At 41.1% G+C, this 15,604-nt stretch overlaps 1 protein-coding gene across 1 annotated transcript; it reads left to right on the top strand.

Moving 5' to 3' along the window:
- The first annotated feature begins 6,044 nt into the window (after positions 1-6,044).
- AKAP5 (A-kinase anchoring protein 5) lies at positions 6,045-15,060 on the top strand. The gene is made up of 2 exons (XM_010383695.2): positions 6,045-6,204; positions 8,726-15,060. Exon 2 carries the CDS (start codon positions 8,989-8,991, stop codon positions 10,270-10,272), a length of 1,284 nt encoding a protein of 427 aa, XP_010381997.1. The 5' UTR covers positions 6,045-6,204; positions 8,726-8,988; the 3' UTR covers positions 10,273-15,060.
- The last annotated feature ends 544 nt before the right edge of the window (positions 15,061-15,604 follow it).

Raw genomic sequence — 15,604 nt, 5'->3', positions numbered from 1 at the left:
TTGGTGTTGCAATATGAATTACAGCCTTAACAGACTGTGCCACAGGTCTCTGCCATCCTTTGTGAGCTCATTTGTCAGGTAGACCCTTGGGCTGAAGATGCAAGTTGCAGTGTGCCTTTTATGATACTGTTGTGTTTAGAGGGAAACGTATGCATACTTATGTATTTCTGAGAGGACACATAATTCAGGGGACCTCCTGAGAGGGTCGGGTTGGAAGCTGATGACTTACCTTTTTATCTTACACCTTTCTATGTTGTTGAAGTTTGTTTTTCTACCCTGAGGAAGTATTGCTTATACAAGTTTTTGCCTGAACTTCCTTGGAATTCCCATTTCTGTCACAGCTTTAGCACTCTCTATGTTTAGAGTTCTCAAGAAGGATGGTCATACAGCACGAGCCTTAGGTGAGCCTCGCCTCTGTTGGTGCAGCAAGTATTCATTGAGTTTCTTCTAAATGCCTGGGCTCTACCCTTCCCTACAGACTTCCTTTTTTTTTTTTTCTTTTTTTCTTTTCTTTTTTTTTTTTTGAGACAGTGTCTCTGTCATCCAGGCTGGAGTACAGTGGCGCGATCTCGGCTTACTGCAATCTCCATCTCCTGGGTTCAAGCGATTCTCCTGCCTCAGCCTCCCAAGTAGCTGGGATTGTAGGCATGAGCCGCCATGCCTGACCCAGACTTTCTTTTTCCTAAAACATTAGGTTGGTAAAAACCACAATTACTTTTGCACCAACCTAATATCTTTTTCCTCCTCTTCTGGCTGGGCGTGGTGGTGGCTCATGCCCATAATCCTAGCACTTTGGGAGGCCTAGGTGGGCGGATCACTTGAGGTCCAGAGTTTAAGACCAGCTTGACCAACATGGTAAAACCCTGTCCCTACCAAAAATACAAAAAATTAGCTGGGTGTGGTGGCAGACACCTATAATCCCAGCTACTTGGGAGGCTGAGGCACGAGAATTGCTTGAACCCAGGAGTCAGAGGCTGTAGTGAACTAGGATCATGCTGCTATACTCCAGCCTGGGAGACAGAGCTAGACTCTGTTTAAAAAAAAAAAAGAAAATATTTTTTCCTTCTCTTCTTGTTCTTTATCTTCTATCTCTGTTCTTCCTCTCCCATTTGTTTCCTTCCCTTTTCCCCTCTGTCTTCCTCCACTGGATCCTTCCAGAGGATGCTGCATCTCACTGGTGCCAGTGCTAAACCCTGCTGATGTTGGCAGAGCAGTATTTTTCCCAGTGACCTTGGTTTTATTATTTTTAATTCCCTAGGTCCACATCAATGTTGTAATACAGTCAATTTTACAGTCCACAGAAATGAAGCAGTGCCTTGAGAGGCATATGGCAAAGGGGTCACAATGCAGAGCCCCAGCTCTATGGCGTAGAGCCTCACCCACCTCCCTGCCTTCACATCCTCACCATGGAAATAGGAGCACTGTTGGTACCTACCTCGTGAGGGTGGTTCTGGAATTACTCAAACACATCATCTAAGATGCTTTGTACAGGGCCTGGCACATTGTAAGCACTTGTCAGTTCCCGTTGCAAAGCATCATCCAGGCCCTGTTTGCACAGTTATTGCTTCTGGTACTTTTTTTTTCTGCCGGGGGTGACAAGAGTTGTGCTTTGTTGCCCAGGCTGGAGTGTAGTGGCGTGATCTCGGCTCACTACAACCTCTGCCTCCTAGGTTCAAGCGATTCTCCCGCCTCAGCCTCCCAAGTAGCTGGGATTACAGGTTCGCACCACCATGCCTGGCTAACTTTTTGTATTTTCAGTAGAGATGGGGTTTTGCCATGTTGGCCAGGCTGGTCTCAAACTCCTGGCCTCAAGTGATCCTCCCACCTTGGCCTCCCAAAGTGCTGGGATTACAGGCGTGAACCACTGTGCCCGACTGCTTTCTAGTACATTTCTTAAATGTCCTATGAAACTTCACCTGGAATGGGATTTGCTGGGTATTAATTTTACAGACAAGGGAAGGATGCAGTCTTGTTAGATATGGTTACTTAAAGATCATCTGAAAGGATTTAGGTTTTCTTATATTGCCAAAAACTACGTGGGTTTAAATCCTCAATACTGGTAGGGGCTGGGCATGGTGGCTCACACCTGTAATCCCACCACACTCAGCTGAGTTTTGGAGTTTTGTTTTTTGTAGAGATGGGGTCTCACTGTCTTGTCCAGGCTGCTGAGGCAGGAGGATCACTTGAGCCCAGGAGTTCAAGACTAACCTGGACAAGTCAGACCCCATCTCTACAAAAAACAAAACCCCAAAATTCAGCTGAGTGTGTGGTGCACGCTTGTAGTCCTAGCTGCTTGGGAGACTGATGTGAGAGGTTTGCTTGAGCCCAGGAGTTGGAGGCCACAGTGAGCTATGACTGAGCCATTGCACTCCAGCCTGCACAACAAAGCAAGACCCTCTGTCAAAATAAAAAAGACCTATAGAAGCATTCGTGCTTGGGGTAACTATTAGCATGTGCTGGCAGAGAAGGTCTAGTGCCTTTACCTTGGTGCTAAGAGTCCCTCCAGAGAGTGGCTTTCCCGTCCCTTTCTCTTCTCTGGGCTGCTAATGCTTTCCTTCCCCATATTAGTAACATTACTGATAAACAAATTGTACATTCTGTGATCTCACTTCAGAGGCTGTTTCTGTGCATTGAAGATGTACATACAGTCTTAATTCAAAAGAGATAGCATTTATGTGCTGCCACATTAAACAGATTGCAACAGTATTACTACTGAGTTTGTGTTGACTCTGTGCAACCCTCATGGTGCCCAGGAACAGATGAAACCACCAGAGACTTGGAGCCTCAGGTTCATTCAATAGTGTCCCAGGGAACGGGGTTGAAGGGCTTACTTTTTTTTTTTTTTTTTTGAGGCGGAGTCTCGCTCTGCCGCCCAGGCTGGAGTGCAGTGGCCGGATCTCAGCTCACTGCAAGCTCCGCCTCCCGGGTTCACGCCATTCTCCTGCCTCAGCCTCCTGAGTAGCTGGGACTACAGGCGCCGCCACCTCGCCCGGCTAGTTTTTTGTCTTTTTAGTAGAGACGGGGTTTCACCGTGTTAGCCAGGATGGTCTCGATCTCCTGACCTCGTGATCCGCCCGTCTCGGCCTCCCAAAGTGCTGGGATTACAGGCTTGAGCCACCGCGCCCGGCCTGAAGGGCTTACTTACAGAAGGCCTCTGAAATGTAAGAGCTATTAACAAGGAGTTATAAGTCATTTTTGGTAGCTATAGGCCCAGGCAGTGGGTAGACAGAGATCAAGATAGGAGAAATGGTAAGATCAGTAGAGTATTGCTCAGATAAATATGTAAGCTATTTTACTGGCACACTGTATCTGGTGATATTAACATGATAAGTTATAGTCTGGATAATTTCTCATCAGATTGGAGAAATATATTTATAGCCTATTTCCTGTTATATAATGAAAAGCTACTAATGGGGTAGTAGACAATGATATGGGTAATAGCTTAAACAGCCTTCATTGTCACTTACCTGAATTCAGGAATGACAGGTTTCTTTCATGCATGAGGTACTGGATACATTAAACACACACACACACACAGATAAAGCATTGAGTTCTAGTCATATCCTAAAGAAAAACCATGGTGCACTATGTTATAGTACTATACTATGTGTGAGTGACTCTGTGTGTATGTGTGTTGGTGGAGGTCAGGGATGACTTGTTTGTAATATACTAAGGAAGTCTGTCTGAATTTGCCCTTTAAATACTAAATAAATTCACCTCTTACCTCAAACTGCCTTTCAGTTCCCTTTTACTAATTTTGTTTAAAAGAAAGGCAAGTGAAGGCCGGGCATAGTGGCTCACACTTGTAATCTTAGCACTTCAGGAGATCAAGGCAGGAGAATTGCTTGAGCTCAGAAGTTCAAGACCAGCCTGGGCAACATAGGGAGACCCCTATCTCTACAAAGGAAAAAAAGAACCTGGGCATTTGGTCGCATACCTGTGGTCCCAGCTGCATGGGAGGCTGAGGTGGGAGGATTGCTTGAGCCAGGGATTACACCACTGCACTCCAGCCTGGGCAACAGAGCAAGACCCTGTCTCAAATAAAAATAAAAATAAGACAGCTATACTACCCTGTCTTCACTTAAATAAGCTCATATTTTTTGCCTGAAACTCTTGCAAACTCCCAGGACTGCTAGTTTTGAGATACCTTGGATCTCAGTAAAGAATAGTTCTCAATTGCTTATGAGTATAATGTATTTCTTTTGGCTTAAAGTTCAACACTGGCAACAAGTAGGGCTAGCAACCCATAGAGAGATACGAAGACCATTTCCATAGACGTGTTTGCTGAGTGAAGAAGGCTGACTGAATTTTTTTTTTTTTCTTTTGAGACGGTCTCACTTTGTTGCCCAGGCTGGCGTGCAGTGGTGAAATAGTGGCTTACAGCAGCCTTGACCTTCTGGGCCCAAGTGATCCTCCTGTCTCAGCCTCCTGAGCTCCTGAGTAACTGGGACCATATGTGCACCACCATGCCCAGCTAATTTTTAAAATTTTTTTGTCTCCCTATGTTACCAAGGCTGGTCTCAAACTCTTGGACTCAAGCCATCCTCCTGCCTTGGCTTCCCAAAGTGCCGGAATTACAGGTGTGAGCCACTGCACCCAGCCCTGAATTCTTAATTACAACTAAACTGGATGCTTGTGGATTTTCCTGTTTTACAACTCTTGCCTCTTTTATCTGTAAATTTAAGATCTTGACAGTTTATATTTGGCTTTGCTTTTGTGTCCCAAGAGTTCTTTCCTTGATAAGCCTATGTGGAAACTACGGAATCTTACAAATATAAAACATTTCCAGAAAAACATACAAAAATGGACACCTGACATTTACACTCCCTAAGATCGTGATCCTGTTGAAGAAAGGAGATGAACGCGGCTGCTTTTCAGTAGTTCCTCACTCCACCTTACCAGGTTCTTCATCTGGATGCTTTGCTGTGGGGGCCTGAGGAGGAGGCTGGGATTGTGATGGATCCTACTAGATTTTACAGCTGGAGCTCCCAGGAATGCCCTCATAGGGAATGTCCTGAAGGGAATCATGGGTAACTTGTAAGCTACCTCAACTTACTTTTGGAGCTATGTAAGATATAAGATGGATGGAGCTGGGTTCCTGTGCCTTTCTCGCCCTGTCCGCATAGAGATGCAGCTAGCTGCTCCTGCAGGCCAAAGTTCTGCACGAATCACCACCTGCTTCCCACTGGGAGCCAAAGGTCTGAGAGCCTGTTTGGCGATGAGCCACGATGATTTTTTTCTCGCTCTGTCGCCCAGGCTGGAGTGCAGTGGCCAGATCTCAGCTCACTGCAAGCTCCGCCTCCCGGGTTTACGCCATTCTCCTGCCTCAGCCTCCCGAGTAGCTGGGACTACAGGCGCCCGCCACCGCCCCCGGTTACTTTTTTTGTATTTTTTTGTATTTTTTAGTAGAGACGGAGTTTCACCGTGTTAGCCAGGATGGTCTCAATCTCCTGACCTCTTGATCCGCCCGTCTCGGCCTCCCAAAGTGCTGAGATTACAGGCTTGAGCCACCGCGTCCGGCCTACAATGATCTTATACTCAAGTCGCTCCTGAGAAAGTCGGGTTTCTTTCTGTTTCCATTTATATATGTAATTTTCGCTTCAAACAAAAATGACCTCGCTATTCTATACACAGTTTTGAATCCTGCTTTTAAAATGCGATGTCTGCCTTGTCTTTAAATATTCTGAGGGGGAGGAGAGGACATGTGTAACAGGACTGTCTATAATTTGAAACCGGACCTCACCATTTAGCGTCTCAGAAACGCGGGGTTCATTGCCCTGGCCGCCCGCCCCCCGCCTTCCCTCCGACCCCCACCCCGCCCCAAGCCTTCAGCTGGCTCTCTCTCTCGCGGTCCCCGCCTCGGCGCTGATGTGGTCTGGCGGCGGAGATTGGCGCCCGGGCGGAGCATGGTGGCCTTCCCCGCGGCAGGCAGGCTGCTGCTGCAGGTGGGTCCCGGCGTCCGTGCCGCCCCCCGCCTCCCGCGGTCGCCCCGCCCCTGCCCGCCCGCTCGGCTCCGCTCCGCTCGCATTGGCGCTGCGGGCTGTCTGTCCCCGCGCGGTGGGGAGGGGGCGCACCCGGCGGCGGGCTCTGCAGAGGGCGCCTTGCTCAGGTTGCGACCGCGGCTCCCTGGAGGCCTGGGCGCCGGGCCCCGCGAGCGCGCCGCCACCTTGGGAGCAGTGTTGGCCAAGGACCCCGACGCTCTAGGTGAGTAATGGCAGGGCGGGGAGCCTGCTGGAGAGGAGGGTCGGGGGCAGTGTCCGGTCAGCGGACCGCGGAGTGGGCAAGAGGTGCCCACTGGCCATGGGGAATGTGAGCCCCCTGAGGTGCTGGGAGTAAGAACGCGGGAGGTCGCTTGTCTGCAGAAATCCGCGGCCAGGACGACCCTCATCAGGTCTGCCCACCTATCACCTTCGCGTTACAGCTTGTCTTAGAAGCATGGGTTGCCGGTGGCTTTTTCCCTTCTTTATCCCTCTTTGGTAAATGTGATTTTGGGTTTCTGGCCATTACATTATAATTCTGCAGACAGCTTGAAGCTGGGTTATCTGTTCCACGCCCCCGGCATTTTCCTTTTTGAGTAGTTTATCCTGCGCTCTGTCTCCTGCCATAAGGGGCGTCAAGCCAGAATTCGAGATTCCTTCCTCCAGGAGGAAGCTTCGTGGTCCATATCTGGTGCTGGGAAAGATGCATTGCTTTCCTTGGGTAGTGGATGTTCTTTGCTGCTCAAGGGAAAAAGGAAAGGGAGTGTTTTCTGTGACATGAGACTTGAAATTCTATCAGGAAATGAGCACAGGGACTTTAAGATTTCCTGAGGCGATAAAGCTACCCTTGCTGGTTAAGAGCGAATAATTTGCAGTCTGACATTCTGCAAAGTTTTAATGTCTACAGACTGCATTATTTTCCCCTTCAGTTAAGTTTCTGTTTGAGCATTCGTTTTATTTCTAGTGTGTGAGACACATTCAAGTGAGCTTCTCAAACCATTGTCTTTGCGCAATCCAGGTTAGTTTCAAATGATACACTCCTGAACTCATTTCAATATTTCTATTAGGTGGTAATACAGCCTCTGCTTAACAAAAGTGCTCAGGTGCTGAAAACTCAAAAGAGGTGAGAAGATTTAAACAGAGTTATCAGCTGAGGTTCTAGTGCTCACTGAAACATAAATGTGAGGAGAAACACTGTCAAATGTTCATATTTTAGTTCCGTCATTGTTCTAGAATGACTTTATCTTTCTGTTAGAGGCATACAGTATGAAACACCCAACCTAAGAGAATATTTACTTAGATCATAAACTGATTTTCAGGGTTCTAGTTCTTTCTACAGTTCATAAAATTATGGGTTACCCAGATGAAACTTCAGTGAAGGAAAACAATATAAAGAATGAGTCCCTTTGCTTATTTTAGGGCATCCACCCACTAAAATTCATAGGATCTTTATTAGATAATCACCTCCCATTTCCATTCTTTGGTGCCATCATACCATTCTGAGGATTAAATTTTCAATACACCTTTGTATTATCTAACAGTTTGCCAATTGCATAGTTTGTCAACTTATTTTTGGCTGTTAAATTCGTTCCTGAACCAAAAAAACAAAATATAAAGAATTTCAAAAGCTTGGTTTTCAAATAACAAGAACTCAGACTACTCTTGGTTCAATTATGAGTTGATAAGTGCCTTATGATTAAATGACCATTAATTAAATTTTAAATTTTTTTACTAATGAATATACTGCAGATTAGTATCTCCAAACAATTCATTTTCTGATGAAACTCTTAAAGCCCAGTTTCAGAACACAAGCTTTAAGCAACAAGCAATCTTGTGTTTCATCTGAGCTGTTAACAGCTCTGCCCTAATCTCAGCCAAATTGCTTCATCTGTAGATGGTGATACCACCATCTTTGTAATATTGTGGTGAGGATTAGAGATGTATGTAAAAGTGTGTGCACTGCCTAATACCCAAGAATTGCTCAATAAATGTCAGCTATTATTACTCTTACTGACCTCCAACTATGTGCAGATTATGGTGGAAACATGTGATACAGCAAATACAGTACTTAAATGAAAATGTCAAAATTATACAACTAATTTAAGAGTGGGAAATGACAGTAATGCTAAATTTTCCTAAGAATATGTATGAAAAGTAGCACTTCCTTGATGGAACATAACATTTTTAGAACAGAAACCTTATGTTATAATGGAAAAACTAGGGAGTCAAAGTCTCTAGTTCTAACTCTGGCTATGACCTTATCTAGCTGCATGGCGTTTAACAAGACAATTGCTCCCCTCTGGAGTTCAGTTTCGTCATCTGGCTGGATTTGAGTAATCTCAAATAATCTCTAAAGTCCTTTGCAGCTTTAAAATTATTTATTGAGTGTGAGAAAAAATACATTAGCTTGTTTTTCATCCTGTACTTCATTTTTTGTTCTTCCTGTTGTTTGCTTAATTTGCACTTTAGAGTCATAAGCAATTCACACAGACAACACAACTAAAGAACTAATAATATCAGACTTGCAGGGTAATCCAAAATGAAGTTTCAACAAAGAGGATAAAACAATAGAATCACATTGAACTCTTTAACAGGGCCAAAGTAAACCCCAACGTTTATTCTCCAGTCATTTCATTATTATATGGAAAATATGCTTGGTAGAATCTTATACATTCAGCTGAAATAGTCTCCATAGAAAATAATAGGCTCATAGTGAAATAAAATACCACTTTCTTTTCTCTCATCAGGTTGATCTTTAAATAAAGCAAAAATTTATTCAAGAAAGGGCTTTCATCAAGAAATTAAAGAGAGAAATTACAAGCAATAGAGAAACTGGGCATTTCTATACTAGAGAAATCACCTGAAACAACTGTATGGAGTAAGATGAAAGGTATGAATATGGCTGGACGAAATTTTACCTAGTGTGACATTTTTGCCCATCTTTTTGTCACAAAAGTCTGCTAAGGAAGAGAGAATATAGTTTTCTAGAGAATAAGAGTACAGTGTAAAAATGGAAACCACAGTTTCAGAAATTCATGTAGAAAACAAGGATGAGAAGAGATCAGCAGAAGGTAGTCCTGGGGCTGAAAGACAGAAGGAAAAGGCATCCATGCTTTGCTTCAAGAGAAGAAAGAAAGCAGCCAAAGCATGGAAGCCCAAAGTTGGCTCTGAAGCTGCTGATGTGGCAAGGAAGTGTCCCCAAGAAGCAGGAGCTTCTGATCAGCCAGAGCCCCCACGGGGGGCCTGGGCCTCACTCAAACGTCTTGTAACACGCAGGAAAAGGTCAGAGTCTTCAAAGCAGCAAAAGCCATTGGAGGCTGAAGTGCAACCTGCAATAAACGCTGAGGATGTTGATCTTTCTAAGAAAAAGGCAAAATCTAGACTTAAGATTCCCTGCATAAAATTCCCAAGAGGGCCAAAAAGGAGTAATCATTCCAAAATTATAGAAGACTCAGACTGCAGCATCAAAGTCCAGGAAGAAGCTGAAATTTTGGATATACAAACTCAGACCCCATCAAATGATCAGGCAACAAAGGCTAAGTCAACCCAGGATCTAAGTGAAGGCATCTCACGGAAAGATGGTGATGAAGTCTGTGAATCAAATGTGAGCAATAGCATAACTTCTGGAGAGAAAGTGATTTCAGTAGAACTTGGATTAGATGACGGGCATTCTGCTATTCAAACGGGAACTCTAATCCTTGAAGAAATTGAAACGGTCAAGGAAAAACAAGATGTTCAACCCCAGCAAGCAGGCCCACTTGAAACTTCAGAAACAGACCATCAGCAAACAGTACTTTCTGATGTTCCACCTTTACCTGCAATCCCAGCTCAACAAATTGTGGAAGAAGCCAGTAACAATATCCTAAAAAGTGCACCAAATGGGAAAGACTATGAAAGTAGAGAGATTGTAGCTGAAGAAACTAAGCCAAAAGATACTGAATTGAGCCAAGAATCAGATTTTAAAGAAAATGGGATCACTGAAGAGAAATCCAAATTAGAAGAAAGCAAACGAATAGAGCCAATTGCTATTATTATTACAGACACTGAAATCAGTGAATTTGACGTTAAGAAATCAAAAAATGTCCCTAAGCAATTCTTAATTTCAACTGAAAATGAGCAAGTAGGGGTTTTTGCTAATGATAATGGTTTTGAGGATAGAACTTCAGAACAATATGAAACACTCTTAATTGAAACAGCCTCTTCTCTCGTCAAGAATGCTATTCAGTTGTCAATAGAACAGCTGGTTAATGAAATGGCCTCTGATGATAATAAAATAAACAATCTTCTACAGTGACTTACTCTCCAGAGTCATGGCAGAAAAAACAAGCTTAATGAAGAATTCTTTTATACATTTGTGGCATTTCTTACTCAGTAACAAATGAGAGATTTATCATCTCTAGAACTTAAAAGGTACAATTCCAGCGCAGAAGTGCTAAAGATTAAGTCAAGTTTATAAAACTCTACCACTGAAATGCAGTCACTTCTGGATTGGAGGAAGTCAGCACAGATTGCAGTATAAAGTGACATAACATACAGGGAGTTGCTAAAACGGCATATGGAGATTGGAGTGCTTTGGGGGAGGAAGATGTATTTATTGAGCCCTTATGGTATGCCATAAGCTTTTTAATGACCTCTGATATAACAAAGTCTGGTTTCCTTTTGATAATTCAGCTGTGTATAGGCTAACATCACATTGAGTTTTTAAAAACTTATTTTTTACAGTGCATATATATGTTGTTTAAAATGGTGAATAAGGTGAGCTACTTTTGTGAATGTGATTTGTAATTGTTACATTCCTAAGCAGTAGGCTTAACTCAAAAAATACATTGCATTTTCCCAAGTTCAGCAGACAGTGTGCAGAATACGCATATTGAAATTAAACGTGAGTGGTTTTCTAGTCTTAAGTCCCTTGTAAGAGCTATTTGGCCAGGTGCGGTGGCTCACATCTATAATCCCAGAACTTTGGAGGCCAAGGAGGGTGGATCAGCTAAGATCAGGAGTTTGAGACCAGCCTGGCCAATGTGGTGAAACCCTGTCTCTACTGAAAATACAAAAATTCGCCGGGCGTGGTGGCACGCGCCTGTAATCCCAGCTACTTGGGAGGCTGAGGCAGAAGAATTGCTTGAACCCGAAAGGTGGAGGTTGCAGTGAGCCAACATTGCACCACTGCACTCCAGTCTGGGCACCAGAGCAGACTCCATCTCAAAAAAGAAAAAACAAAAAAAGGAGAACCATTCACAAATCCTTCAATCAGGCAAATTGTTACTAAGTGCAAGAGTGTAGAAACAAGGAGTGGGTTTTTCCTTCTCTTCTTTCTGCCTCAACAGATCTGTATATATCCATTTCTGCATGGATTTATCTGTGAAAAGTTAAAAAATGAAACAGCAAAAACAAAACAAGGGGAATATTATTCTTCATCCAGAAGAAGGGAAAATTCCCAAGTGAATTATCACAGATAATATAGGATTCATCTTGCAGAATTACTTCTTTAAGAGCCATATTCATCAACCTCTCTCCAAAGAGGGGAGAGTAGATTCAAAGCCAGGCTGGTAGTAATTGTCCTGGAAAATCCTAATAATCTAGTGCAAATATTATTTTTGGCCAAAAATGAGCCATGAATGTGGGTGAATAGAAAGTGAAAAGTTAAAGCACATTATAATTTAAATGTCAGTATTACTTCCTGTCTGTGTGTTGAGAGAAACCAGTAAAAAGCATTTTACATGGATATTGAAAATTAACTTTTTCATCACTATTTTCTTTTCTTTTTTTTGAGACGGCGTCTTGCTCTGTCACCCAGGCTGGAGTGCAGTGGCGTGATCTCGACTCACTGCAAGCTCCACCTTCTGGGTTGATGACATTCTGCCTCAGCCTCCCAAGTAGCTGGGACTACAGGCGCCTACTACCACACTCGGCTAATTTTTTGTATTTTTAGTAGAGACGGGGTTTCACCGTGTTAGCCAGGATGGTCTCAATCTCCTGACCTCGTGATCCTCCCGCCTCGGCCTCCCAAAGTGCTGGGATTACAGTCATGAGCCACTGCACCCGGCCTTCATCACTATTTTCAATCCAGATATACTTTACAAAAGTGAGAAGGGCTTATTTGCATTTTTATTTACATATTGAAAGGGAAGCATCTGATCTCATCAATGATTGCCATATTTTTTGAAAAAGTAATCCTATTTCAATCTTTCCTTGTGTGAAATGGCCATAATACCACAATGCACTTCCCTACCTCACAGGTTAGGATTCAAAGTGTGTATTCCCCCATTGTGTAAATTGAGTGATTGTGTTACTACCTGAAACAGATGAAGTAATAAAGATGAAGTATGAGATGTAAGGTATTTGTTCAAGAGCTCCACGTGGAGGAAAGAATGCAAATTAGATGATTTTAAATGATCTGGGTGAATTCTTGCATTGTGTATGGATTGCATATAGAAAGTATTTGCTACTTTGTCCTACAGAATCAGCTTCGTTTCTTTCTGTAAATACATATTGAGACCTCTATCAAAAGAAACTAATCTGACTTTGAAATTGAACCAAATCATGGATATTATTAGCAAGATTATTTGCTGAAGTGCAAAAATATTTCCCCCAGATTTTCCTACCTTCACGCTTATAATCTTGGGGGGGAAAATCCTTCAATTTAGCAAGATGAAAAGTGTATCATTCAAAACACATGACCCAAGAAGTCAATTTCTTTTAATTGTACAACTTTCAAACATAAAAAAAAAAAAAGACGAAGTCATCTTCTCTGAAAACACTATTTAACTCACTATATATGGTGCTAATGGACTTGGACAGCTACCAATTATCATATTTAAAAGTGAACAATTTTAAAAACCTGATAAGGTTGGTGCATTTTACAGTGTACTGAAGAATCCTGTCCTCATTTACTGCAAGGATGCCTCCAAGCCAATACACTTGCATTGTAAATGTTTAGTAATCTCATGAACAAGCAAAAAGTATAGCACTTACCGTTATTGAAAATATTTTGGGGGATTTTAAAAGAAACAGATAAATGGTAAATATGTGTATTGAATTTTTTGGTTAAGAAAGTAAAATTTTATCTAATGCTAGGTTTTTACTTTTTTCACTGTGGTTTAATATATATTTTTGGTTAGAATGTATTGATTGTTTTTATGATGAGATGTATATTTTACTTGCATTCATTCTTAAGTGGTTTCTGTTTTTCTATTGAGAATAGCTGTTGAATTAAGTACGATTTCAGTTAGAAAAAGGAATTCAGAAATTAATTGGTCTCAATCAGATTATATGTGCTACATAGCCAAATCCTATTACAGTGAATTCTAAGGTGATTCAAATTGTTTTATTGTTACAGAAATATGCAGAAATCAGATGGCTTCAAAGTCATAAAATATTTTTCTTGTAATAGTATTTAAGCAATTTGACCTTATATGCAAACATTAAGTGAATATAAATAGGTTCTGGTTCATGTCCATTTAATGACATTAAAATAATTATTAGGAACACCACATGAATTTTCATTTACATTTGCTGTGTTATAAATTCTGCTTTTAATGAATGTTTATTTATTAGCCAAAATTAAGTTTCTCTTTGAACCCAGAATTTTACAAGGCTGGGGGTTGGGGACGGGGATTATTGGATACTTGTTAACTTTTTCAGCATATTATCATTCCTCTTTTAAGAGTCAAGTATTATTCACTTTGCTTCTTACAACCCAGAGAAGGTGAAAATTCTGCTCTATTTTATGTAGCACTATTCACTTAACATTTTTTCAAAGCACTTTATAGGATATAAAAATAGTACCCGAAGTAAAGGTAGCAGAAAACAAAAGAACTTTCAAACAGAAATTATGTTCCCTGCCACCTCCTCCACCTCAAAGAATAATAAGCATGTGGCACAAAATGGAGTTCTTCAGAAAAGCTGTCTGCATAATTTTCCTTCAAGGTAATGTGTTTGACAGCATGAAGTTTGTGATGATCTTACTTGGTCTACTATTTAGTGGAGTCTTAGAATCTCTTTTATTTACTTCCGAGAGATTGTTATTTCACCAGTATGTGTGAACAGGCTTGCTAAAGGCATTAAAGATATGGATCATGAGGGCACCAAATTGGCTTCTGTATGCAGTCCAGCATTAACTTCATCCATAAATTTCTAACTTCAAGTTGCCTTATTTTTTATAGTTAAGAATGTTTTTAGAGGTTTACAACAGAATTTTAAAAATAATTGTCAGGCTTTAGAATCCCATTGTTTGAAAAGATCCTTTTAATGTCAACTTTATTGAAATATGTAGTCAACTTTCTAATTTCATCTGATAATACAGCAGGATTTGATTTTTCTGCCTGCCATTTCTGCATTAAAAAAAAAAATCCTCATTTAGGATTTAGAGTTATTTAGGTTCAAATTCCTATGATGTTTTATTGGGTAACATGAAGTCTCTTATACATAATTCAAAATTTCAATCCATGGTATATTTTATGGTACATTTTTGAAAAGAAAATTTGTAATGCTCCTTAGTTACAAAAATTAGAAGGAAGCTACATAAAATGCAGGTGTCCTAATTAAATTAAATTTAATTCAACACACGTATTAGGCATAATTCATACCTAACACTATTTGATAAGGGGGACAGGCTCCCTGCTCTCCAAGAGCTCAACCTAGGGAGCAGTGACAACAGAAACTGGGTTGGGGTTAAGGCAAAGAGCCATGGATAATGCTGCAACATGAGTGCCATAGACGGGAGTACACAGAGAGAGCAATTCATTTTGGTGTGGGGAAGGTGGTGATCTGAATACAGCAGCAGTTTGAAAGTGTTCCATTTTTAAATAAACAGTATGCTCATTTTTTGATTTGTGACTAGGTGTAGAAAAAAGCCTGCATAGTGTTACATATTTATAGTAGTTCTTTGTAAAAATGTTAAGTGGATGAGCTATTATGAACTATTATGAAAGTAAAAGTTTCAATTTTTTCTCATTAAAATTAGTACTAAATTACTGTGGATCAGATGATAATATTAAATAATACTCTGTAGAAAAAACGTTTCAAGTTGAATTAATTTATGTACTGATTATTAATACAAAATAAATGTTATATTGACTCATGTTTGTTTATTCAGATCTTTTAAAAGAACTGTGGGCAAACTATGTTCATTTCCTAAAACTACAAAGATCACATTGATGGAACTACTGAGTTTGCACTACCAAAAGTTCTACTCTGCTAATTGGAAATTGGACAGAGATTTCACAATAACACTCCTAAAACAGTCCTTCAGCAAGAGAAATAAAAACACCTAAAACGTTGAACTAATTCAACCAAAAGGGCAGTTCTGAATTTGATGACATTTGTGAATTTGACAAAAACACACTGTTTTCATCTCTTGCTATACTCATTAGTTGTCTTTTCTGCATTAACCTATGAATTGTTAATAATCTTTATGATTTTTCAAATGACTAATCAATGTGAAAATGCTAGAATTATTCAGATGGTACGTACTAAAGGTGGGTGTTTAAAAAGTTCTGTATTTACTAAGGCACTGATTTCATTTTGGTAATGTTAACACCCTATCTTTTCGTAACCACAGCCCAGTGATAACAATCAGGCTCTAGGAAGGACTGTACTTTCCAAATCTTGGGACCAATTTAAAA

The sequence above is a fragment of the Rhinopithecus roxellana genome, chromosome 5, assembly GCF_007565055.1.
Source record: "Rhinopithecus roxellana isolate Shanxi Qingling chromosome 5, ASM756505v1, whole genome shotgun sequence".
NCBI classification, from domain to species: Eukaryota; Metazoa; Chordata; class Mammalia; order Primates; family Cercopithecidae; genus Rhinopithecus; species Rhinopithecus roxellana.
This window is presented reverse-complemented; position numbering and strand designations above follow the sequence as displayed.

Coding starts and splice junctions, on each gene's coding strand:
- AKAP5 (XM_010383695.2), top strand. CDS start 8,989: ATGGAAACCACAGTTTCAGAAATTCATGTAGAAAACAAGGATGAGAAG.